The 23,559-nt window shown below is 37.6% G+C and overlaps 3 protein-coding genes across 5 annotated transcripts in view; 1 reads left to right on the top strand and 2 right to left on the bottom strand.

The window, feature by feature from the left end:
* The window catches only part of lft (Limb expression 1 family member lowfat), a 137,299-nt gene extending 121,761 nt beyond the window's left edge, over positions 1–15,538 (top strand). For all 3 annotated transcript variants that reach the window (XM_072297319.1, XM_072297323.1, XM_072297324.1), the window contains exon 4: positions 10,343–15,538. In XM_072297319.1, coding sequence (XP_072153420.1) covers positions 10,343–10,756 — 414 coding nt within the window. In that variant the 3' untranslated portion in view covers positions 10,757–15,538. The remainder of the gene's footprint in view (positions 1–10,342) is intronic.
* On the bottom strand, positions 4,249–6,239 carry LOC109039126 (sulfotransferase 1E1). The gene has a single exon (XM_019054480.2). It carries the CDS (start codon positions 5,721–5,723, stop codon positions 4,737–4,739), a length of 987 nt encoding a protein of 328 aa, XP_018910025.2. The 5' UTR covers positions 5,724–6,239; the 3' UTR covers positions 4,249–4,736.
* Positions 15,539–15,541: 3 nt separating the features above from the next.
* On the bottom strand, positions 15,542–22,223 carry ClpP (Caseinolytic protease proteolytic subunit). Its single transcript, XM_072297335.1, has 6 exons — positions 22,077–22,223; positions 21,021–21,194; positions 20,109–20,200; positions 19,288–19,480; positions 17,395–17,500; positions 15,542–16,923 (listed from the first exon to the last, which is right to left on the bottom strand). Exons 1-6 carry the CDS (start codon positions 22,098–22,100, stop codon positions 16,778–16,780), a joined length of 735 nt encoding a protein of 244 aa, XP_072153436.1. The 5' UTR covers positions 22,101–22,223; the 3' UTR covers positions 15,542–16,777.
* Positions 22,224–23,559: the final 1,336 nt, after the last annotated feature.

The raw sequence follows: 23,559 nt of genomic DNA, 5'->3' as shown, positions 1-23,559 counted from the left end.
CATTATAACGTCTGGATGCAACTATTCAAGCTCTGTGGATGTCCGTGTTGCACACGCACGGGAATGAAGGCGTTTTGATGCTCAAGGCACTCACAATCAGCGCTTAGCTCGCGTTGAGCGACGCTGGCGAGCAGTACTGCGAGGATACAAAAAGACAGAATGCCTTCAATTCTTCGTTTATACCACAAATACATCTCTCAGGCACGAACAGTAAATGCGCCCATATAATGTAAGTAAACTTACATTACTTTTCCATTTAATTTAATAATATTTATTAGTAAGTAGAGAGATAGAGATAATGTATTTAATAATCTTTATGAGATGATTTATAAGTAGAGCACTTAAATATAAGTAAATAGAGAGCTAAGAAGAATCAAACCCCCCATAATCCCCTTCAATAACTACACGGTCTCTGTCGGCGAATTTGTTTCGTTCTTAATAACTGTCGTTAAAAATCGATTAAAATTTTTCAATGCTGTTCCTTTCGGTCGGATGAAAACTGAATTTGATGTTTGGTTCAATCAAAATTACCGATAAGCAATAAATGGTCATTAACGTGAGTGCCCTTTGTACGCTGCTTCCCACTAGGCTGTTTTTCTTTCTATTACCCGTTTGCTTTCCTCTCAGCTGGTTTATTATTTTTAAATAATATTAATTAGTAAATACAGAGATAGCTTCACGGAGGATAACTTCATTGTCTTCTATTTTAAATCATCTGTAGGCAACGTTTGCTATTTTTTTTATGCTAAGAAGCTTGATAGAGCCCAAGATATATAGTTGAGCCAATTAGAAATGGATCCGTCAGTGACGGTCCGAGATTCTTCGGTCATTGTGGCCACGCTCCTGGTTCAGAAAGTGAATTGGACGTATTTACACCAAAAGAAACTATGTCTCTCGCAATCCCTATGCATATAGGTCCTTTTAGCAGAAATACGTTCAATTCAAGCGCGAAAGTGTGGGCCGTCACCCGGGCCCACCGCCTCTAGCGTCATAGCTATTTTTGGGCATACTCCAACTCTACGGCCACTCAGCGGATCAATGGACCACTAGAGAGACTCCGACTTTGAGAGATATGTTACGCCATATGTGAGAGCAGAAAAAATTCGTATTCAAGCGCATGACAAAATTTAATTCATGCTTAGAAAGAATGAGAGATTCATATTATAGGGACCGTTCAAATATGATTGTCAATGGGAGAGGTCGGACAAAATTTAGAAACTTTAAAAGCTTTTAACTCCGTTCATACTAATTTTGAGGCTCTAAAAGTGGGTTTCTTCGTTTCCTAGTGAAACTTTCTTCCAAAGGCACCCCTTGAAATTTAAAATGTGACGAATTAAACATCAAAATAGGTATGCAGTTTTAGTCGAAAATATCATGTCCGACCTCTCAGATTGACTCGACCCACTGTGCGCCGTAATAAATACTATCCCGAAAGAGTGTCACTCGTACCTTTTCATAACTATTTTACAATCTGGCTCTGCACTTAACTCCTAGTTTTCTAATGATGAATATTTCTATCAGTAATGCATGTTTCGGTGTGCCTTTATTCTTATTGATCGGTAAAATTATTAAAAAAACTGAGTTTCCGACTTGAACTGCACAGTATTTCTACCGACTTAATAACGTTACTTTTTGACTGACAGAAAAGGACGCTCATTCATATAAAATTTGACAACCGCTCTTCATCTTGAGTTTATGAACGAAAAACTCGTATGAAAAATATACCTGATTTAAATGAGATTCGAAAGTAAAGTTCAATGACCAGATTACGCGAATTGTGGACCAAGGTTGTCTAGTTGTAGGAAAACGTTATAATTATTCTGTATGAGAATGTTTTATATTAATTGCCTCCAAACAATCGGAACCGGAAATCTATTGCAATCCATTCATGAATCAAAACTTCCTGCGTGGTCCTCATTTCATAATCTCCTGCCGAAAGGCTTGTCCGAGCATTTTAAATCGTTTCAAGATCGTCCACGCTTATGTAAATGTCGCAGGCAAATAGCGAAATCAGGCATTTTGTCAAATGCCTAGGCAGATGGTCGAATTTTGACGGCCTACAAAATTTTGTGAATTTATGGCGAAAAGCTCACGATTTATCACTATTTTTGGAAAAATAATTCATCAAACCTACGAACTCTTTTTGTCCCTTCCTCTTCAATTGCTTCTCATATTTTTAAATGCTGAAATTCCAAAAATTCTGTATTTTACGACATGCCAAAAATGTCATAATCAGTGTCTCTTCAGGAGCTGAAAATCGTTTAAAATACTATGTGTGTGCAAATTTTTACTGAGACTTCTTTCTTGCAGGAGCAATGAATTATTTTGTCTGAAATTAGGAAAAGAATCAGAATTTCAATCTAAGTTAGAATATTTGACTATTTGTCGAGGCATTTGACAAAATGCCTGATTTTACCATTTGCCTGCAACATAAATAAACAAGTCAAATCCACATCGGACACAAAATAAGTTTCCCTCAGATTCGGCAACCAGGCTTCAAAATAAAGATACGGCAGACACAACAATAATAGTCTCCATCCGAGACCGTGAGAGCGAGCCTTAAGTGTAGCTAATAAAAATTTTACCTCCTCCGCGCCGCTATATTTATGGAAGCTTGCATGATTTTTGTGAGTATTGGAAATGCTTCACCACTCCTTTCCCTACTTCCAAGAGAACGGAATAAATGTGGACGGTGAAACCCCAACACCACTTATCTCGTTTGCGGTGCTTAAAAATCCACGCTCCTATTTTATTTTTAAAAGGGGAACAAGTAGATTACATTTTGCAATAAGGAACCACTATTTTTGGCTCATTTTAGAAACAGCATGTAAGCCATTGATTTTCCCATGCAGATACGTGCTTTTATGCAGAGATAGTGGTTCCTCATTGCAAAATGTAATCCAAGTCGTCTTTTCTCTCACGAAAGAACGTAACTACATTTCAATATTGTTAGATTTTCCCGAGCAAATTGTATTTTCATGAGGAGAATTTTGAGAATTTCTGACTGAAAATTTCACTATTTTTTTCTGATCTCGTGCAAAAATCAGCCAAATTTTCGACAAAAATTATGCAGATTTACTCTCATAAAAAATCGTATTGTTTGAGTCAAATTTTTTGCAACCTTAATATGGAGTTAAGCTCCTTCGTGCGGGGAAAGACGAAGTGTGAACGTTATTCCTTGAATTTTTTAGAATTTGCTTCGCTCAGAAAGGAAAAATGTCTGTAATTTATAAATATTTACTTCACAGTGCTTAATTCTTTACTTAAATGAAGTATGACGAGAAGTTCGCAACGTTATAAACCGAGATATGTGATTTATTTCAAAATTTCCGACTTTAAATAAGCCCCTCTCCGTCAAGACTTTGCAACAGATTTTGTATTTTTGCTATCTAAAACACGGCTTCAGTTATTTCTCGCTATTTTCATGATAGTTTTCTTGCTTGTATGCAATTTCGAGAGACTCAAACAGACAAGCGGCCTGCTCTTTAGCTCAAACCTGTATGAGGCGTTCAGAGCGCCTTCAATTTTGACTTGAGCCACACGCATTACATGTCAGTGAAAGCGTAAGATACCGTAGATCAAGCCTTGATCGTTGGCTTACGCTAATCATCTAGGTACTGGTGATCTGTATGAATTTGTTATTCACGGTGAACGCACTTGAGCCGGTACAAAAAAGTTAAAAGTTTAAAAAAATTGTTGTTTTGAAAAAAAAATGTCGAAAATTGTTTCTGCAGGACCCATTACTTTAACACGATTTTAAAATGTAAAAAAAATTAACAATTATATATAAATACGGTTAAAAAATTTTCTGATAAGACTTTTTACAAATGTTCTATTAATGATCAAAATATTTCTTCAAATGATTAAAATATGTCTTTAAAACTTTTGATGTCTAATCAGTGTTTTTAATGTTTGATTTGTTAACGTTTTAAAATTATTGAAAAATAACCTCCCAACTCTCTAAAGACGCATAAGTCACCATACCTTATCTTCTTAACTATTTCGAAATTTTCATTGAAATTTTTTACTTTTGTCTCCTTTAGAGAAACGTTTTTGACACATTTACATATTTCCAAAGATATTTAAAGACATATATTTTAAGCGCTACTGTGCTACTAGAAGCATGTCATGCAGCAACGCCCTCCACCGAGTTACAAAAATAAATATTTGCAAATTTTCGGACAATGCGACAGACAGTTTATGTGAATTTTATGGCGTTCGAATTAAAAAGAGAAGAGCTGACACGAATTTTATAAAAGTAGAATGTTATAATTGACAAAAATTTATTCACACTTAATCATACAAACAGTCTCTCATTTATTGCTAGCTTGTATTGGAGGAACCTAATCTATCGAATTGTGACTAAAATCAAACCTTAGGATGATACTTTAAGTAAAATATTTAGTTTGAGCTCAAACAAAGTTAGCACTGTTACCTAAGTTTTAAAAATCGCGTCCTCATATATTAGTACTGCAAGCTTTGCATCATTGACAACCGTAGCTTTGAGCCCAGCTATATAAATACTAAATTATAAAATATAAATAATATAAATAAAATATAAAAAATATAAATCATCACAGGGCTTCGTTTAAACCACATATCAATGGCATTTTGGTTTTCAAAAAAATTCAGAAAAGTTCAACTACGTCTACTCTGACGTAACTTTAACTATTTGTAAATCTGCAAGTTTTATGAGTGAAACTATCAACCAATTACCAACACTTTTTGCTGAATCATTACCTTTGCTGTCTATATCGCGCCTGGAGTTCAGGTAATAGCTTATCAGTAATTTCTCTATCAAATCGGACGGATTGTTCATCGTTGAAGAAATTCTTCCAATCATTCACTTGGCCCTTGCGAACAAATTCAAAACCGTTGGAATTCCTCAAGCCGAGCTTGTCCCAGTCATGACGATTGATGGTTTTGTTCTGTCGCATCCGATCAACACTGAGATGGTCCAACAGCTGAGCCCAAGCACGCTCGTCGTTCGGCTCCTGACAATTTAAAAAAGCGCACACTTTTCTCAGTTGTGCACGCAAATCCTGTTTCATATCTTCGTAGAATACAACCATGGTGCTTCCCGGATTTGCTTGATGATATTTGAACATATCATTGTACATTTTCCAAATCGGCCCACAAGGCACTTGGCCTCTTAGGAATGTCTCGAAGAAATCGTCGAATGAGAACTCAATGTCATAATGTTTCACCGTTTTGCAATGATGATAAAACGACACCAAAACATCCCGCGGATTCCTAAATATGGATATCACTTTCGGCTTGGTTACATCCGAACCCGCTCGTTCGATGAGCAAGTTTGGTGGCACGGAAGATTTTATGAGTCTCCGTGAATTCGAATCGTTGTATCGCTTCAAGATCAAGTCGAAAACATCGTGTGATGGAGAATCGATTTGCGGGAAACGAAGCTCGATCGATTCTTCGGAAGCGAGCTCGTATTTGTACTGATTTACTATCAAATAAATGCATTCACTGAGCCATGTTGAGCCGGATTTTGGGAACATGCATAGAATCACGTCATCTTCTTTGAAGGTCAATTTTTGGATTTTACATAGTATTTCGATTGCTCTGGGATGAAAATTGTAATCGCCCCACCGGTACAAAAGCGACGTTCCGAAGCGACTAACTGATTTTGCCTCGGAGGTGTCGACCTTGATGACGCGATCATTCTCATCGAAAGTAGCTTTGATTGGTGAAAAGACACTCATTTCGTTTCCTAGATTTCCTCAATTGTACAGCCAGTCACTTCTTGAAGAACTTCCACTCCTTTTATTTTCAATCGGCTCTTTTTGTTCTATCTTTAACAGTGAAGACGCAATCAAAATGCCTGAACACGGTGAAAGTCTCTTCGTAGCAATTTTCCATACGACGATAGGCGATGATCTTAATTTACTTGACTATGATTTATGCACACTCAAAAACAAGTATTAATACTTATCAAGTTTTATGGAGAGCTAACACGAACCGTGGCAAACTTCTACAATAGTATTCGGATAATTCACTAGACTTGAATTTTTCGCGGAGGCAAATTTTCCATACTCGAGAAGTAAAAAGTACACTACTAAAATCACGCTTACTTTTAGTAAAATTAATTACACTTGTCTCACAAGGATCATTCAATTTCCAGAGTCAGTCAACAACTAAACCCGAAGTAGGAACAAGTCGTCAGCGATGAAAACAAAGGAAACTGCATAAACAGATAGTAAAAGTATTTGTAACCTCGTGTTTTATCGCGCTCAAAGCGTCTAATTGCGTCATTGTGACACATTTGTATGCACCTAGTTCAGGGAAAGCTTACAAATTACGTTGATTCGTTGTTCTAGTGGAAAGCCATGCAATTCTTTTCGACCCATGTCAATCTCATCCAATGAGCACCAGTTCTGGGAATTATAAAAAATGTCCCCAGGACAGATTCGCGGTTATTTCAATCGCAGAGAATTCACTTAAAGGGGCCGCTCACAATATCGATCGTCAAAGTGCGAAACCTCGTAGCTCCATTGCAGCGTTTCAAAATGTCCGCTCCTATTTTATTTTTCCCAATAGATACAAGCAAACCTTAGGTATAGTTTGAAATTCATAGATAATTCTCTGCTGACAGAGAGGAAAAGTCGAGGAAGTTTTCAAGAAATTACGTTGACTAGTTTTTCGGAGAAAAAATGAATTATGTTTGGAAGTCTGCAACGTTGCAAATGGAAATACGTGGTTTCGCAATTTGGCCATCAATATGCGTAACGCTCTGCGAAGAAAATGGGTCTGAGCGTGCGTTACGAGTGCGGTACAGAGGTAGGGCTGCGTTACGTAACACCAGAATATACAGATATATAAGATTATAGATCTATAGATTTAGAGATCTTTAGATTTAGTTAGTTAGTTAGTTATTATAATTTAGAGACATTCAGCGACTCAGGCTATTAACGTCTGATATAAAAGAGATATAAAAGAGATATATATAAGAGAATAGTTTCGCGAATACAAGATAAAAATCAACGATAGGTGGCAATTTTGCATCCTAAATTTATCACAAAGCACTAATTTGACAAGGGAAGGGGTCAAAGGAAGCGTAACGTAATTTTTTCTGGGCAGTGCAATGGTGCAGACCTGTGTCACGAGTACGTCACGAGGGAGAGGGGAATAAAAAAATTCCGATTCTCAGCGTTACATATTTCTACATGGTAGAAATGGCACAAAAGTTGCGAGTCTATCTTCAAATCGTTCAAATGTTCCGGAAGATGGGGGGGGGGGGGGGGGGGCGGCGGCACACCTGTATTAATTGATGCCGTGAAATGGGTATTCTCCTCGTAAGTAGCAATCATGAAAACTACTGATTTTCTCAGTCAGTAGAGCACTCTCTGAATTGCACGGAGAGAGATTAGCATTTTTTACACTATTGTCATAAATGAGAGGACTCTTTAAGCAGAGAAAGAGCTACGACCTCCGACCTTGCCCCAACTCAATGACTGAAAACATGCTTACGAGATAAAGCTTGTTTTTTCTGCTCCCTCTGCCCTCACTTAGCTCGATGCGTGCCTTATCAGTTATGTTGTTCCTTCATATTGACACCAGGAGAAATAAGAAAACAATGCTACTCGTAGTTCCTACTAACCGTAAAAAATAGTGCACAAATAGTTGAGTGAGATGACCTTGCATGGACTCATTACGTGCGTATTCATCTCAACAGTCGCAAATATATCTCTCCCACGAACACTACCTCGCTCGCACTTGCAATTGGACTACTTCTTGCACTAAAACTGATAATTAAATCGAAGGAAATTTCTGCAACGCCATTTTATACGGGGTTCATCCGTCATGCAGCAGATCCGCACCGAAATCAGACGTTGCAATACCCTGTGCGACCGGCAATCATAGAGAAAAAAAAGGAGGTGTTCGCATCTTGAGGTTTGTTTACCCTGTGACGTAGGTCGGTACAACCTGGCCAGCGAAATCCGGAGTTCGAAGTATGAAAAACGGACCATAATGTCCCAATTTTTTGCTTGAATCAACTCATGATATAATTTCAAGCACTTTTTATGGAATGACTTTTTTCCATAAATTAGGTACACAATTTCCAAGAAAATCGATGATAAACGTCGCTGACCGACCTACGTCATCAAAAAAATTCGAAGATGCCCGAAATGCAAACACCTCCTTTTTTTTCTCTATGACCGGCAATGCCCCTTTATTTTCTCTGTCTTATCTCGTTGCCCAGATCATAACGCATTCGCACGCGCAATGCCTACAAAAATAGGGCAACTTCGCAGTGTCCCTTTTTTTAAAGCGTTGTGCTCCTCATATCAAAACGGTCATTGAACTTTGGGATGGTATTGGTGTCGCACACGGTACACGGTCAAAAACGGTTTGATTTTGAGAGTCGCCGCACAATGGGTCAAGTCAATAGGAGAGGTCGGACAAAATTTGGAAACTTTAAAGGCTTATGACTCCGTTTATACGAAAGTTTGAGGTTCTAAAAGTGGTTCTAGCGGTTTTCTCGTGAAATTTTACTCTAGGAGCACCCCTCACCGTTTAAGATGTGACGAAATAAATATCGAAGTTCGCAGTTTTACTTGAAAATTTCATGTCCAACATATCTTATTGGCTCGATCCACTGTGTGCCGGGTGCGTATACTTAATTCGCGAATGCGGCCACTCGAAGCGAGCAAGCGCATGTTGCAAAAACATCCGCGACAAACTCTAAAAATGCAGCCTCCTCAGATTCCTTTTTTGGCCCGGGTCACTTCCTCCAGATGCAGACCCGACAAAGTCCGCAATGCCGATGATGAAACTCCCAAAACCACGTATCTCAGTTTGAGACTTTACAAAGTTCCTGTCATACTTTATTTTTTGAATGGAGAACTACTCTACGTCCACTCTTAAAAACTTCCGTGGTTTTTCTTCTCTGTTAACATCGATAAAAAACATCAAGTGAACGTGCCAGAGGGGGAGGGAGGGGTGCATAAGACGCGTTTACCTACTCGTGCTGGATACATTTTTTGCGAAAGCCCTGTCAACACTACAAGCAAAATTTCATGGAACTTTGCGCGAAAGTTAAGTTCCGTAAACCTATCTCTGTGTCGATAACGTCCTCTATTAATGAGAAATGAACAAAAAAAATTATGAAAGAGCAAACGTAAATGTGGAATAATGGTTTTAACTTCGGCCGCTGCGCCGCCGCGCTAATCGCAATGTGTTTGGCGCAATGCGTGAAGTATTCCTACAGTCTTGTAGGCGCTATGCGTTTCACGCCAACCGCTCCTGACCGCACTGTGTTTGGCGCAATGGGTGAAGTATTCATGCAGTCTTGCAGGCGCTAATATGTGCTACATGCCGACCGCCGCGCCGAGAGCTTCTCCTTTTCATCTCAAGTCCTCGTCATCATTCCTCCCTGCGCTGAGCACCAGGCCAAATTGCGTGTTTAGTTCCTCTCTTAACTCGACCAATTAAAGATGCTGTCTCTTGTATCACCGAAAAACGACAAAATTAGAAATTACTATACTCTCAGGAAAGAGAGATTTTGTCTCCTTTTCTCATTGATAATTTTTTTTTTCTATTTTCTCCTTGCATGCACGGTGAGAAAAAATCACGGAAGTTTTAAGAACCGCCGTCCAGTAATTTTCCTTTTGAAAACAGAGTGTGACCGTGACCGGAAGTCTGCAACGTCACAAACCGAGCTACGTGGTTTGGAGGTTTCACCGTCGATTAAAATCGCAATTTGTCCAGTAATCCATTCCCTGACTTCCCAGGGTTCCCAGCGGGCTGATGATTGAAACTGATCGACAAAGCGATAGACAAAGAGGATAAATCGAAAACAAAGCAATCCTGTTAGTTGAAACGGATGGTTGTTGTAGACTTATAAGGAAAATGATGAACTAACCATATGGGTCTTTAGAGGGTTGCCGTCAGTCAGTCTATTACTCGTACTTATCGCTTTTGTCCATTGCAACCACCTGCCCTCTCCGATAGGATCGCTCCATTTATGCCCTTGGTATTCTCTTTGACTATCATCACTTAGTCTACAGCTTCGTCTATTACTTTATCTATCGCTTAGTCTAAAGTTTTGTCCATATCGTTGTCTATAGCTTTGTCTATAGCTGTGTCAATCGTTTTCTCTATAGCTTAGTCTAAATTTTGTCCATACGTTGTTATTAGCTTTGTCTATAGCTGTTTCAATCGTTTTCTCTATAGCTTAGTCTAAATTTTTGTCCATATCGTTGTCTATATAGCTTTGTCTATAGCTGTGTCTATGAATTTGAGTAAATAGCCGGCTGACTCGGTGGGAGTTAACCGGATTTCGTTGTCTTTGTTTTGGCTAAAGAGATTATTGGTGTTGCAGGGAGACCCGGAGGAGGCGGACAACCCGAACACGGGGATCGGGGCGTTCCGGTTCATGCTGGAGACGAATAAGGAGCGGACGATGCTGGAGTTCCAGGAGCTCATGACCGTGTTCCAGCTGCTCCACTGGAACGGGAGCCTGAAGGCGATGCGCGAGCGGCAGTGCTCCCGGCAAGAGGTCGTGGCGCACTACTCCAACCGAGCCCTGGACGACGACATGCGCTCCCAGATGGCCCTCGACTGGATCGCCCGCGAGCAGGAGAACGCCGGCGCCCTCGGTCGGGAGCTGAACCAGGCCGAGCGGGAGCTCGAGACCGCCCGACTCGCCGGCCGGGAGCTCCGCTTCCCCAAGGAGAAGAAGGACATCCTCATGCTCGCACACAACCAAGTCAACGGCGGATCCCTCTCCAGCTAAAATTCGGCCCCCGATCCCCAACCCAGCTCAAGCCCCACGCCTCAGCCTCCCGCCGCCCAACTCACTCAACCTAATCAGAGGCATCATCAAAATCCTCCCTCCTGTCCTCTTACATCAAAGCCAATGTAGCACTTTCTAGAACGACCCCACCCCCAAGTAGCAAACGAAAAGTTGCAGACAGTTTCGATTCATTCAAAAAAATGTATCTGCACTGAAACAATTAATATGCTGTTTCAGCATCCAGGAAGTCAAGAATGTGTCTGGTGATCCCACGATGCTGCCTTTACTGCCCCTGCAGTTAACATTACATCCTGCGAATGCATCTTAGGACAATCAGACACATTTTTGACATCCTAGGTGCTAAAACAGCATACCATTTATTTGTGTGTCGCAGGCAATGGAATTCATGCTAGGGCGGGTTGGAAGATTTTCGATTCAAGTATACTGTCTTTGATGTACAATTTCGCGAGAAACACGATAGTGCCACTGGCTCTCTTCGAAACTTTCGAGCTCGAAAAAAGCTCCTAAAGTTGAGGCCGTAGAGGAGGGGATCCCCTACACAACGCTGCGAGTTCACCTCTTTGTACAGTCAAACTGATCGTGCACAGATAGGGAGCAAATTCAACAGCAGGGTTGTCGTCCACATAAAGTGGCGACCCTGCTAATATGTTTACTCCCTATCGGTGCATAAAGAATTTGACTGGATGTACTTAGAGGGTGATACTCGGCGAAGCGTGGGGGATCTCCTCTATGACGGCCTCAACTTTGACAGCTTGTTTTGAGCTTCGGAGTTTGCCTCGGAGAAACCCAATGGCACCATCGTGTTTCTGGCGAATTTTTACGTGAAAAATAGTACTTTAATCGCAAATCCTTCATACATGAAAGAGCTCCATTAGCAGTCACCGGCAGTTACCGGACGAATGTAGTAAAGCAGTAGATCAGTGCGGTAGTATGAATAGAAAAGCATAGAATTTAGAAATAAAGTGACAAGATCTTAGTGCTGATTATTATTTTGCCTTTAATTGGAAAATACGCTTTTTCCTCCGTAGAAACAATTCGAGGTAGAAACTGGCACACTCACGAAAACGTGTGGTGAAATCCGTGGCCTTGGTTGGATTTGGGTCGGACAGGCAATTAAGCGAACGATGCGAAGAAGCGTAGGGTATCACGAGAAAATGAAGGCGCTCCAAGCCGAGATGGTGATTTTAAAGGCCACCGATTGAAACGCCACGATCATACGTTATGCGATTTTTAGTGACAACTCTAACTTAAGCTACTCGCAAATCAGCGGCAATGGCTAATTGCCTCCAATATATCCCCTGTCGTCGGCCTCCAGCTGTAAAAACTATGTCATGAATTGAGAGGATGAGCAACATGAGCCACCACTAAAAATGTTGATAAAAGTGCAACCTCATCATGATGTTCAGTTAAATAGGTGCAGCCAAATTGAAGGGAATTCTAATAATTTGATTTGCAATCGCTTTTTATAATAAAAACAATGCTACTTGGGTTCCGTCAATCATTGATAATAATCTCTGAATTTTAGGAAATATTTAAAAATACTTAAAAAGCCATATCATGCTGTGGTGAGTAGGATTTCAAAATACAAAATTTGAGTGGTAAGTACTCTAGCATGACTCCAAAAATACGTCCCGAGTGAATTTTTCAATTTCAAGACAAAACAATGAGTTTGGTACAACAGACACTCGGGGATTAACTACTATCCTTTCAAGTTCGTTTTTCCTATCAAATTTTGTACATTATTATATTACTAGAAGCACTACAGCGTTTGGTAACTTTCGGAGGGATATTTTTGAAAAAAGTCTTAGGTACCAAAAATTATCAGCTGATTGATTGACCACTGAACTGTTCTGAAGTTGTTGAAAAGTGTAGGTATCACTTGACGCTTTCAGATGGGACAAGACAGGGTCTCAGCCTATGTAATAGTGCTTGTTGGGCCAAAGCCTAATGCTCAGCACTATCATTCAATCCTCCAATTTTAAATATTTTTAATATTATCAAGCCAAAATTTGTAGAAAAAACCAATGTTAACTAAATAGGATGGAATCCTGCTCAGCATTCAATAATTCAAAAGCGGAGAAATCTGGGTGTGCTTTGCCAGTGAGTTATGAAGAGCTGAAGAACAGAAAAAGTCTATCAAATACCTAATACTCAAAAGCTTTCAAAGAATAAAAAAGTAACATTATTTTTTTTAGAATAAGTGGGTAATACAAAGCAACCTATTTTATCAGGGGCATGAATTCGGTAAAATCTTTGAGGAAATTAGAAAAATAGAGTGAACTGGCTACTCTGCAGAATTCCTAAAGTTCAATCATGTCAATAGACTGGTTTTAAAACGTATTATGGTACTGTAATTCCTTTGTAATTTTGTGTACAGATCATTTTTTGTGTTCCGCCCAGCGGAATTTGTGATTCTATGAGATTTCGCTTATTATTGTAAGTTATACTTAAGATGGTGATATATTTTTCATGTAAATACCTACTTGTATCTCTACTTATTTCCTCCTTTTTAAGTTTAGAGTTTATAAAATAAAATTTACACGTATACTGCGCCTATCAAAAGACTTGTTGATATGTTGAAACAGATCATCAGAGGGATGCAATTTTTGCCACCAGATTGTATAAAATTAAGACTTAGAGAATAATTTCCTAAACTTTTCTTGGCCGCTCTGAATGGCCCGCCTGTTTCAGGGAGGCCTCGGCAGATTTCAAAAGGATCCTTATGAATACTTTTCACATCAATTCATTTTTTGCGGGGCTTCATCTTGATTTTGTTTGAAAGATCAACTCAAAAATTCAATGAGCCATTAGACAAGGTACAAATTTAGGCATTCTGAAGTATGTTTCCTCTTTAAAATTTTATGCGGTACACGATTTGTGCGACAAAAATTACTGACATGAACTCCCAACTAAGATACAGGAAGGGCTGATTTCATATTGATCTTTCAAGTGAAACCAAGATCAAGCTTCTAGCTAGCTTGCTGTTGGAATCACAAGTTTAGTTCGGGTTCTTTCTGAACATCCTATGTAAAAAAAGAAAAGAAAATCTGGCAGGATTTAAAAATTCCTTGAAAATTGTTTGAACAAAAACTAACTGTGAGTAAATTGAGAGGTACTGTTTTTACTCTACCTCACACTCTTCTAGAGAATGATGTAGTAATTTTGCAGGTGATGATAGGCGACTAGAAATTCCAAATAAAATTTGATTGTGAATATGTACTTAAGTATGACTGTATGTATGTTTGTTTGTTAATAGAGAATTTTAAAATGAATTAATAAGCATATTAAAAATTAAAATTTTATTTAGCAGCTGGTATGAGCCCAGACTAGTCAAAACTTTTAAATCATCGATCATTTTATTATTTTTCCTATTTAACTTCCAGAGGAAATTACGTTCCATTTACTTTTCTCCCAATTATATCAAATCTTGAATTAGATCTGGTTACTATTTACTTGATTGTATTCTGTGATTACCTGGAAACATCTGTCTCTAATCTTTAACATCGAAGATTTGTCCAATACATCTGCAAAGAGAAGCCAATGGCACAAAAAATCATAAAGAATAAAATTCTCAGAGCAGTTTTTTGAATCAAAATGTAATGGTTTGAAGCCAGATGTGTTCACCAGCATTATTTGGGAACGATACTGTCTTTGGTTTTCCAGTTGTAAAAGTGAATCTTTAAAGACCCTTCCCATTTAGTTGAGATAAAAAATCATTAGTCTAACCACAAGTTTTATGCATCACAATAAGATATGAATAAGGAGCAACAAGCATTTCCTCCTTATCAAAACTAAAACAGATTCTTGCAGTTTAGATACAAAAGTTGTATACTCAACACAAAACTTGCATTATTTGTCTTGAATGTCTCACTTCTATCGCCTTTAAACTCTTAAATCCAATGAAAAAAATGAATTGACGCACATACAGTTTGAAATTAATAAGTATATTTTGATCATGGTCTCCCCATAAAAATAAATCAATAAAAAATAAAACATTAACTGATCAACAGCAACTTGATCTACGCCTGATTTGATCTAAAATTGATAAAAAAAAATTGTGTCCATTGGATCAACATGAATCGATTAAGATCTAAAAACATGAACCAATCAATTTCAATTTGATCAACACCAATTCAGACAACGTACATTAATCAATCACCAAACCTGTGATTCGATTGAATTTGTTCTCATTCGTCAAAGTGTTGATCAAATAGGTGTCAATAAACTCTGTGTCGATTGAGTAGCTGTCAATTGGGTAGCTGTAGATTTAGTAGCTGTCAAACAACTAACTGTCGATCAGTTCATGTTTTTATTTTATATCGTTTTATGTTGATTGTGGTGGAAAACACTAAACAACACCTGTTGTGTCAAATTTTCTTTCTCTGTAAAATTTCAGGTATATTGCCAAACAAACAGAAGCAAAAATTTCAAATTTTGCAGTGCTGTCTGCACAAGAGCAATTTACTTTTTGCAATATCGAATTTTTCATTGACAAATGGGCAAATTCGATTGAAAAATCATTTAATAGTGATGGAAATATTCTGCTATAATGTAGAACTAACCATACTTAATTTCTTGAAAATTTTTGTGGTTTATTTTTGGAAAGACAGCATCACACTTTTGCTTACTGATGGATAAAATGAAACGTAATGTTACTGCAACAAAATTTCCTAAAATGTATGTTTTTTCATGCTTTCTTGGACATTTTATTGAATAAAATGCTCAAGAGGTGGAAAGTAAATAAATGAGATTTCAAAACCACTGTTTGTGTAACTTATTTTGAAAACAATCATCCTTTATTTTAACAAAGATAATTGAGAACTGGAAAAAACAATTCTCGAGTGATAACGAAGATGTAACATTAATGACAGCTCATGAACGAATGCAGGTACCTATCTCAAAACAGAAAAAGAAAATGGTGGAGTTCATGTCCCCTGAGAATGGAATTTTCTCGGAATGGAATTGGCTAGTGATGCCTTGCTTCGTTTTTTGAAACATTCGCTTCTTTCAATGGTAATTTTGAAGTTGCAAAACAGTCCAAAAATGGACTTTTTCTTCTTTTCGCAATGAGGAACTAGTCTTTCTGGCTCATGCACTAACTTATCCATCTGCATGGGAAAATTATTGCCACATATTTTGTTTCTAAAAAGGGCAGAAATATTAGTTCCTTTTTGCAAAATGTAATGCAAATGTTGCTGTGAATGGCATTTGCATTCTCAGTGAATATCAGCACTACCATTTCAATGACACTTTTCCAAGTGTTTATTTACAAAAGCGATAGACAATTCTAGGCTGGCTATTTTAATATGATGACTATCAAGGAATAGAAACCCCTGCTGCTAAAAGTATTATCTTTTCTAGCTCACACAAAGAAGGTCAATCAATAATGTGGTTCCCTAATATAAACCTGCCTACCTTTAACAGATAAATAAAATTGGTAAACAAGTATGTTTGTGACAGGCATACTCTCAGCCTTAAATAGAGCTCAAGATTCTGAAAATCAGTTAAAGCAGGCCCACCTCTTGATGCCCTGAATGGAATTGTGCCTAAGTTTCCCAACTCTTTCTTCAAAAGCCATAGAATTAAAAATTAATTGATTTCTGTACGTATGAAAATTGTACTTTCATCAGTATTATGGGCAGTATTAAAAAAAAAACAACAAGAGCTGAATATTAGTTGCGTAGATGTTGAGACTTCATACGGCAGTCTAACGTTCATCTGCTGCAGTATAAAACCACTGAAATTTGAATCATTGAGTTAAAATTAGGAGACTGAGTGGTACTATGAGCTTATTATGAAACTGAAACGATTTTTCCTCTCATTTAGTTAGATTAGAGAAGATTATATCTCAACAAAGGTCTTTTTCCAACTCCAACCGGCAGCACGCTTACAAGTTAGTTTTTTTACAATGATGTTGAACGAATGGTGAAAACAACATCGTCCACACAGAACAAAACCAGAAAAATTAATGATCAGTATACCTTCAAGAGTAGGAGATTCTTATGACTCTTTACTGCAGCTGTCATCCGCTGATGATAATTCTTGTTTCTGAGTTGGCGTAGGTGGGTGCTCCAATATTTTATCGATAATACCAAATTCTTTTGCTTCTACAGGACTCATGAATTTGTCCCTCTCCATGCTATTTTCTGAAAAAGTTATAGAGACATAGAAATTAAACGCAAGAAGTAGAGCATTGAATCAGTTTACAAAAGAAAATACATGTCAAGTAGCCAATGAAAACTCACAAGAAATTTAAATGTATGACCAAGGTTTCAAACACGAGGAAATAATAATGCTTTGAACATGGTACTCAAATTCTCTATATTTTCTTGCATTTTAATCTCATTGTTGCTACTTCATTTTAGGCTGACTAAACCTATTTACACGTGCTTCTTATTCTAAAATCTTTGATTTTACATTAAAAATTAAAAAACGGTCAGAATTATAGAATTGATTAATACGCACACCAGTATATATAGTGCCAGTAGTTTGATATATCGCACGCCAGATTGACCACAACAGAAACCAAGACTAAGCCACCTTAAGGTTATAATAAGAGGTTGAATGAAGATCAGACAAGGAACACCTTTAAAAAATCATCAAGATGCATAACTTACCAATTGACTCGAGGGGAAGACCAGTGTGCTTCACATAAAGATTATTGATTGTCCTCTTGATTTTCAAAATTTCTTCAGCCTGAATCTGGATATCAGTTGCTTGTCCCTGAAACAATAATGTTCATTTCAATGACATTTTTTTGTAGAAAAGTAAAGAAATGAATAAATAAACATTGAGTACATTTTTTCAAAGAAATTGATTGAGATAAAATGGAAAGAGTATAAATAATCAAAATACATAAAACAAGCTGAAACTATATGAAGGACCATTTGGAAAAAGGGCACTTGTTGATGATCAAAGTGCAAACCAAATATTTCAATTTGCGGTGTCACAGACTTCCTGCCATACTTCATTTTGTCTTCGGAACTTCAGACGACGTTATTTCTTGAGAACCATCTTGATTTTTCTTTCCTGTCACCAAGATATATGTTGTATAAGTTTCAAGCTGTAAAGTTGGCTTGTTTCTGTTCGAAAAAGTAAAATAGGAGCAGAAATTCTGAAGCACTGGGATGGAGATACACAGTTTTGCACTTATGCCATCGACATACATTTGATGCTGGTGATTTGTGCAACTTTGGCGGCGGTTTTTTGTCAATCAGGGACTTTCATTTTAATACATTTGCCTTATAAAATATTCTGGTTTTTTTTAGTTAATTTTCCTGCATATTTTGTGCGAAATTCAGTGAATTTTTTTTGGAGTGGAAAAACAGCAAAAGTGTACAATCTTAGAAATATAAGATGGACATGTGCCTTTTTTCTGAATGGTTCTTCATAACTGCTGAAGCATGTATTTTAGCAGAGGTTATCAGCAACAAATTTTGATATTTCATTTTGAGGGGTGAAGATGAGTAATTTTCCTCACATATTATAAAAAAAACCAGAAATTTTACAACTTCCAGATGCACATTTTTCTCAGAACATCGCTGTGCTATGTGAGATCAATAGAATTACCTAATTACTCGGCTGCATTAAAAGTGTCTGAGCTGACTTTCTCGTCAGATCATAATTCACAAAGTCCAAGATAATTCTAATTTGTCCTGCAGGCCGATTATTGAAATTTAAACCAGCCCGATAAGACATCGAATTGCGATATATTGCATGTTTGAGATAGGGCTGTCTTATCGTGTCGGGCTGACTTAGTTTCAATAATCGGGCCACTGAACTCTTTTTATAACATTATGCGAACTATTTTCTGAGTGCAACATAGAATTGTCCAGGCTCACACCCAACTCTCACAAAAAATCATTCAAAATGTTTTTGTAAAAGAAACAATAAATGTACGAATGTATTCCACAATAATGTTCAGAGAGTTTCAAGCGGCACAAAAAATTATAGCTTTGACTATTTGGCAGATTGGGTTGCTCAATTTGAAGTAAGGTAGAGGACTCCTGGACCCCACTTCCGGATTCATAAACTTTGAGAGGTATGCATCAACCCTGCCCTTTTTTATCATGTACCTAGGCACTTTCAAACCCACCAAAATAATTTCACAACAGATTTTTCAAAACATAAAGTTCGAGATTTCATTTCCAATCAATTGCCAAAATGCTATTTTTAAAAGTTAGCACCAATAAACTTCACAGTACCATTTTGGGATGTCGTTTCTTATTAACGGTCCTTCACAAACATCATTTCTCATTGCAATCCCTTTCAACAATGTCATAGTAAGAGTTAGCGGTATTTTAACTCTGAATGAACCAATTAGACAGTGCTTTGCAGAAAGGAACCACTATTTCTGGCACTTCCATGAAAACACATATCTACACAGGGAAACTGATGACACATATGGTGATCCTAAACTGAGTCAGACATAGTAGTTCCTTGTTGCAGAATGCACTCTGTTGGAAGTTAAAAGATCTGAAGTTTAAGGAACTTGTGAAAATAATACGAACACGTGCTCCTCCAGATGGCTGATGTATCATAATTCGAGCATTGGGTAAAGAGTGCCTCATTCCAGGGGTCCCTGCTGCTAGAAGAAGACTCGCCATGGAACAGCACTGACCCACACACCAGGTAGCTATAGGTGGAAGAATGTATTGCATTGTGTCATAAATTCCTAGGCCAGCTGTTACGCTTCCTCCAGGGCTAGAATGAAAGAAAAATAAAGCATGTAGGTGATACAGTATTCTCTTGCTATAACGAATCGACAAAGAACTGGGAGATTTCTTTGCAAAAGAGAGATTTTCGTTATAATGAGTGTCGTTATAGCGACAAAATCCTTCAAGGGACCAGGCGATTCCTCCGCAAAAGAGAGATTTTCGTTATAATGAGTGTTGTTATAACGAGAGAATACTGTAAATTAAAACAATAAATATGATTGTTAGGAAGTGGATGAGATACTGTACAATATGAGTCATGGTAGATTGAAACTGAGCAGATAAGTATGATACATACTTCTCTAGAAAAATTTGCATTTCACAACATACCTAAGTAAGTAAAAGCACAATGGATTACTAGAATAGGTACGAAATTCTGATGAATGTTCCCTCTTCAAAATTTCACATAGAGTACAATTATAGCAACAAGAATTACTGGCATTGGTACCTTATCAAGATATTGATGTTTTCATATGTTTTAATACAAAAGGAAATTGGTCCAGCTTGTGCTTTTAGGTCACACACAGAGCCTGAAATGACATTTTTTTTCAGTCTGTTCTTGGTAGTTTGCCTTGTTTTTCTTGGCATAATAAATTAAAATAATCTTAACTACCTACCTGTTGATATACATGTGGACAGGTTTTTTGCTACTCTCAGACTGGAGGAATAATAATTGAGCAACAACCAGGGACGCAATGCCATCATCGATCTAGAATGTAGGGGAAAATAGGTAAAAAAGTAAATTAACAAAGCTAAGGGAAAGAGAGATGAAATTAAAGAGTAACTAAAGAGTGAATGAAGAGTAAATGAAAAACAAAATGCTGAAGTCTTCCTAATTTTCCCCCCAATTCCAGATAGCTGGGTAGTTTACAAGAAGGGTTACCATGGTGTCAACTAAAACAGGCTGACAAAAAATCAGTGCTTTTCAACCACATTCCCAAGAGATTCAGAACCTCCTTAACATAAATATTCAGTTCTTTTTCAGTACCTCCGATTGACAAAATTTAAATTTCTCGCTCATTTTGCAGCCAAAATGACAACAATTTCAGACCATCTTATGGAATTTCCGCACTTTCTCAGTACTTCCAGACAGCCCTTAAAAAATCAGTACTATTTTCAAACTTTCCGGACTTGTAGACACCCTGGTTACAAGATTTCATTGAAACCGTTTCTAGTATTTTAATCTTTAAAATTTCCCTCACACTCAAAATAATCTCATTATATATTGAACTCATTATGTTCTGCTATGAAACCATAACAACAAGAGTTGTGAGCAAAGTTGATAAAAATATAAGCCTGCATTGTATCATAGTTGTTATTACAAGAGCTACATAATTATTTGAGCTTGATGGAGAGAAACTGAAAGAGGATTGAAATAATCAGAAAAACTACAAAACTTTACTCTGGGTTTAAAACTATCTTTTGGGATAAACTGGGTTTTACGCTTCTTAAAAAAAAAAAAAAAAAAAAAAAAAAAAAAAAAAAACTTTACAAACTTAAATCAATTTAAACCATCAGAGCGTACTTACAGGTCCCATTACACAAATGATTCGTTCTTTTAAAAGACGTGAAAAGATGTCATAAGCTCTTTCACCCCGTCCAGTTTGCTCTACAACAATGGGTATTAGGTGCCTGCATTGACTCGTGTGAAAAAGTTTTGATCTTTGAACACTAAGATTTCTCAAAGTAGGCAGTAATCTATACTGAAAAAAAAAAAAAACGAAAGAAAAGTTAGAAAATCATTGTGATCACATACTTCAATGGTGAAACTGCAAAAATTTGTAACCAGTTTGCGGCGTTGCAGGCTTCCTGTTATACTTCATTTTCGAAATTAAAAACCACTGAGCGCCATTTCTTGAAAACTTCTGTAATTTTTCCTCTCCATAAAAATTTTAAGCCATAGTGATGGTTCTGTCTCCCCTTGAAAAATAAAATAGAAGCAGAGATTTCGAAACACTGTAACCGGTGTATGTACCTATCTCTGCAGTTTAACCAAAGACTTGCTGTCTACTCAGAAGTTGCCATTCAGTCTAATGTCAACATAGAGTGTTACACTCTTCTTTGGGCAATTGCTATTCCTTAGAGATCAGGATTTTGCCCTGAACATTCCGTCTTCTTTCATCCTTGCCAACCATGCAACAGCAACTCCCACTTACTCGCTGTTCCGCTGTCTATTGACTGTCTGCATTTCTTGGGCAAGTAAAATAATTCCTTATTTCGTAACACCTTTCGTCTCCACACTTTGGATTTTTTTGCTCCTGCTCATACGTTATAGCAACTCATGGGCTAACTGGACTAGAAGGAAATTACCGTTGGGCAAAATGTAGAAAATCAAGCCGGAAGTTAGATGATGAATCTATCATGACCTGATTATCAGATACGAGGAAAGGACAAAAACATCTGAAGTGTTCAATAATTAGGGCTGCAAGCCAGATGTAATTGAGAATAAAATGTGCTCACAGAAAATGGCTTGGAGAAAGAGAAATGTGAACCGAAGGAAAAAATGGAAAGTGTGTGAGAAAGAGCAAAATATGACTTATGTAATTTCTCATTTTCTTCGATAAATGAAAAACAGGGAGACTTACACTAAGAATTGTAGGTGACATCATAAAGTTCAATTCTGGTCAGTTTCCTGGAAGATGAATGGATGAAAGACACTTGGGTATAAATTATTTGGGCAATATTTGTGTATTTATCACTTTATCACCGGCAATCAGATTTATCATCAATCATTTACTTGGCTTTATTCGCAAAGGATCTTTTAAGAAGTAAATTCTTTCGATAACTTATTGGGGATGGTCAAGTCACCAATTAGAGCCCGTCATTCCATGCCATTATTATTACAGGACTAGGTTTCTTACCTATAATTTGATGGGCACCGTGAGAATAATAGATAACCGCACCGAAAAAAATGGTATGCTGTTTTGGCACCTAGGATGTCAAAAATGTGTCTGGTCATCCTAAGATGCTACCTTGATTGCCCACGCAGTTGAATTTGCATTCGTAGGATGTAAAGTTAACTGCGAGGGTAGTAAAGGCAGCATTTTGGGATCACTAGACACATTTTTGACATCCTAGGTGCTAAAACAGCATACTACTTTTTTTCAGTGCGTATTTGATCCGTGCCTTAAAAAATGAACTGCTGGTGGCAGAACCATCTTGGTGATGTTCATTAGGAATTTTAGACTTTATTCTATTTTTTCAGCAGATGAACCTTACATGGTAACTTGTAAAGTTTTGCCTCATTTTCCTTGAGTTCTACTTAGTTTGATGCCAAAAAACAAGAAAATTCATGGAGAAACGTGCCTTAAAGGTGATAGTTCCCCCTCATACTTACTATCAGAGTTCCAACGGAAAAAATATTGTTGTCATAGGTAAATACGGTTTCCATTGCTTCTTCAGCTGTTAATAGACAACTATGCGGGTTTGCTGGAGAATTTGGTGACTGCTAGGATTGTTAATTAGTATCTCCGAAGCCTGGTTGTTATAGCTAAACTTAAAGCATTGGCTTCAACGCATCGCAAAACCAGAACCTTGGAGAGACCAGTGAACATCCATGAGAAAGTGAGTGAGGAGCAAGGTACCTAGCATTGTACATCCGTCTGGTTTTCACAACTACCGTTCCTACGGATTTAGGATTCAGATTCGCACATCAACCAGTAAGCTTTTCTCCCAATCATCTTGATATAGAGGCAGCTATGCAAGGCGCAGCCAGGTAGTCCAATGCTCAAGCCACTTAATCAACACAAACGCCAAAAGTGGGGTTATGTTACTTGTAAACATAACCTTCTTCGCGCCACTCCTCACATGTTCACTCCTTGCAGTGTGCCCTGTCCTATGAAGCATATTTCAAATTTTCTCGGAATTTTCTCCCAAATGTTAAAATAACAGCAGTACGGTGGTTCCATAAAGTTTGAATCTTTTCAGCAAGAGACTAGCAAGTTCATTTGAATCAACTATGGCAAGTATCGAATGGAAGGATTTTGTCCCGTCTCACCTCATCCCTCAAATTCTGTGTGGTTGTCTCGATCATTTTTCTCATGGTAAGAATTTAAAACAAATCATTAG

Source organism: Bemisia tabaci, chromosome 1 (assembly GCF_918797505.1).
Source record: "Bemisia tabaci chromosome 1, PGI_BMITA_v3".
Classification (NCBI taxonomy): domain Eukaryota; kingdom Metazoa; phylum Arthropoda; class Insecta; order Hemiptera; family Aleyrodidae; genus Bemisia; species Bemisia tabaci.
The sequence above is the reverse complement of the archived record's forward strand: the minus strand, read 5'-3'. Positions and strand labels throughout refer to the sequence as shown.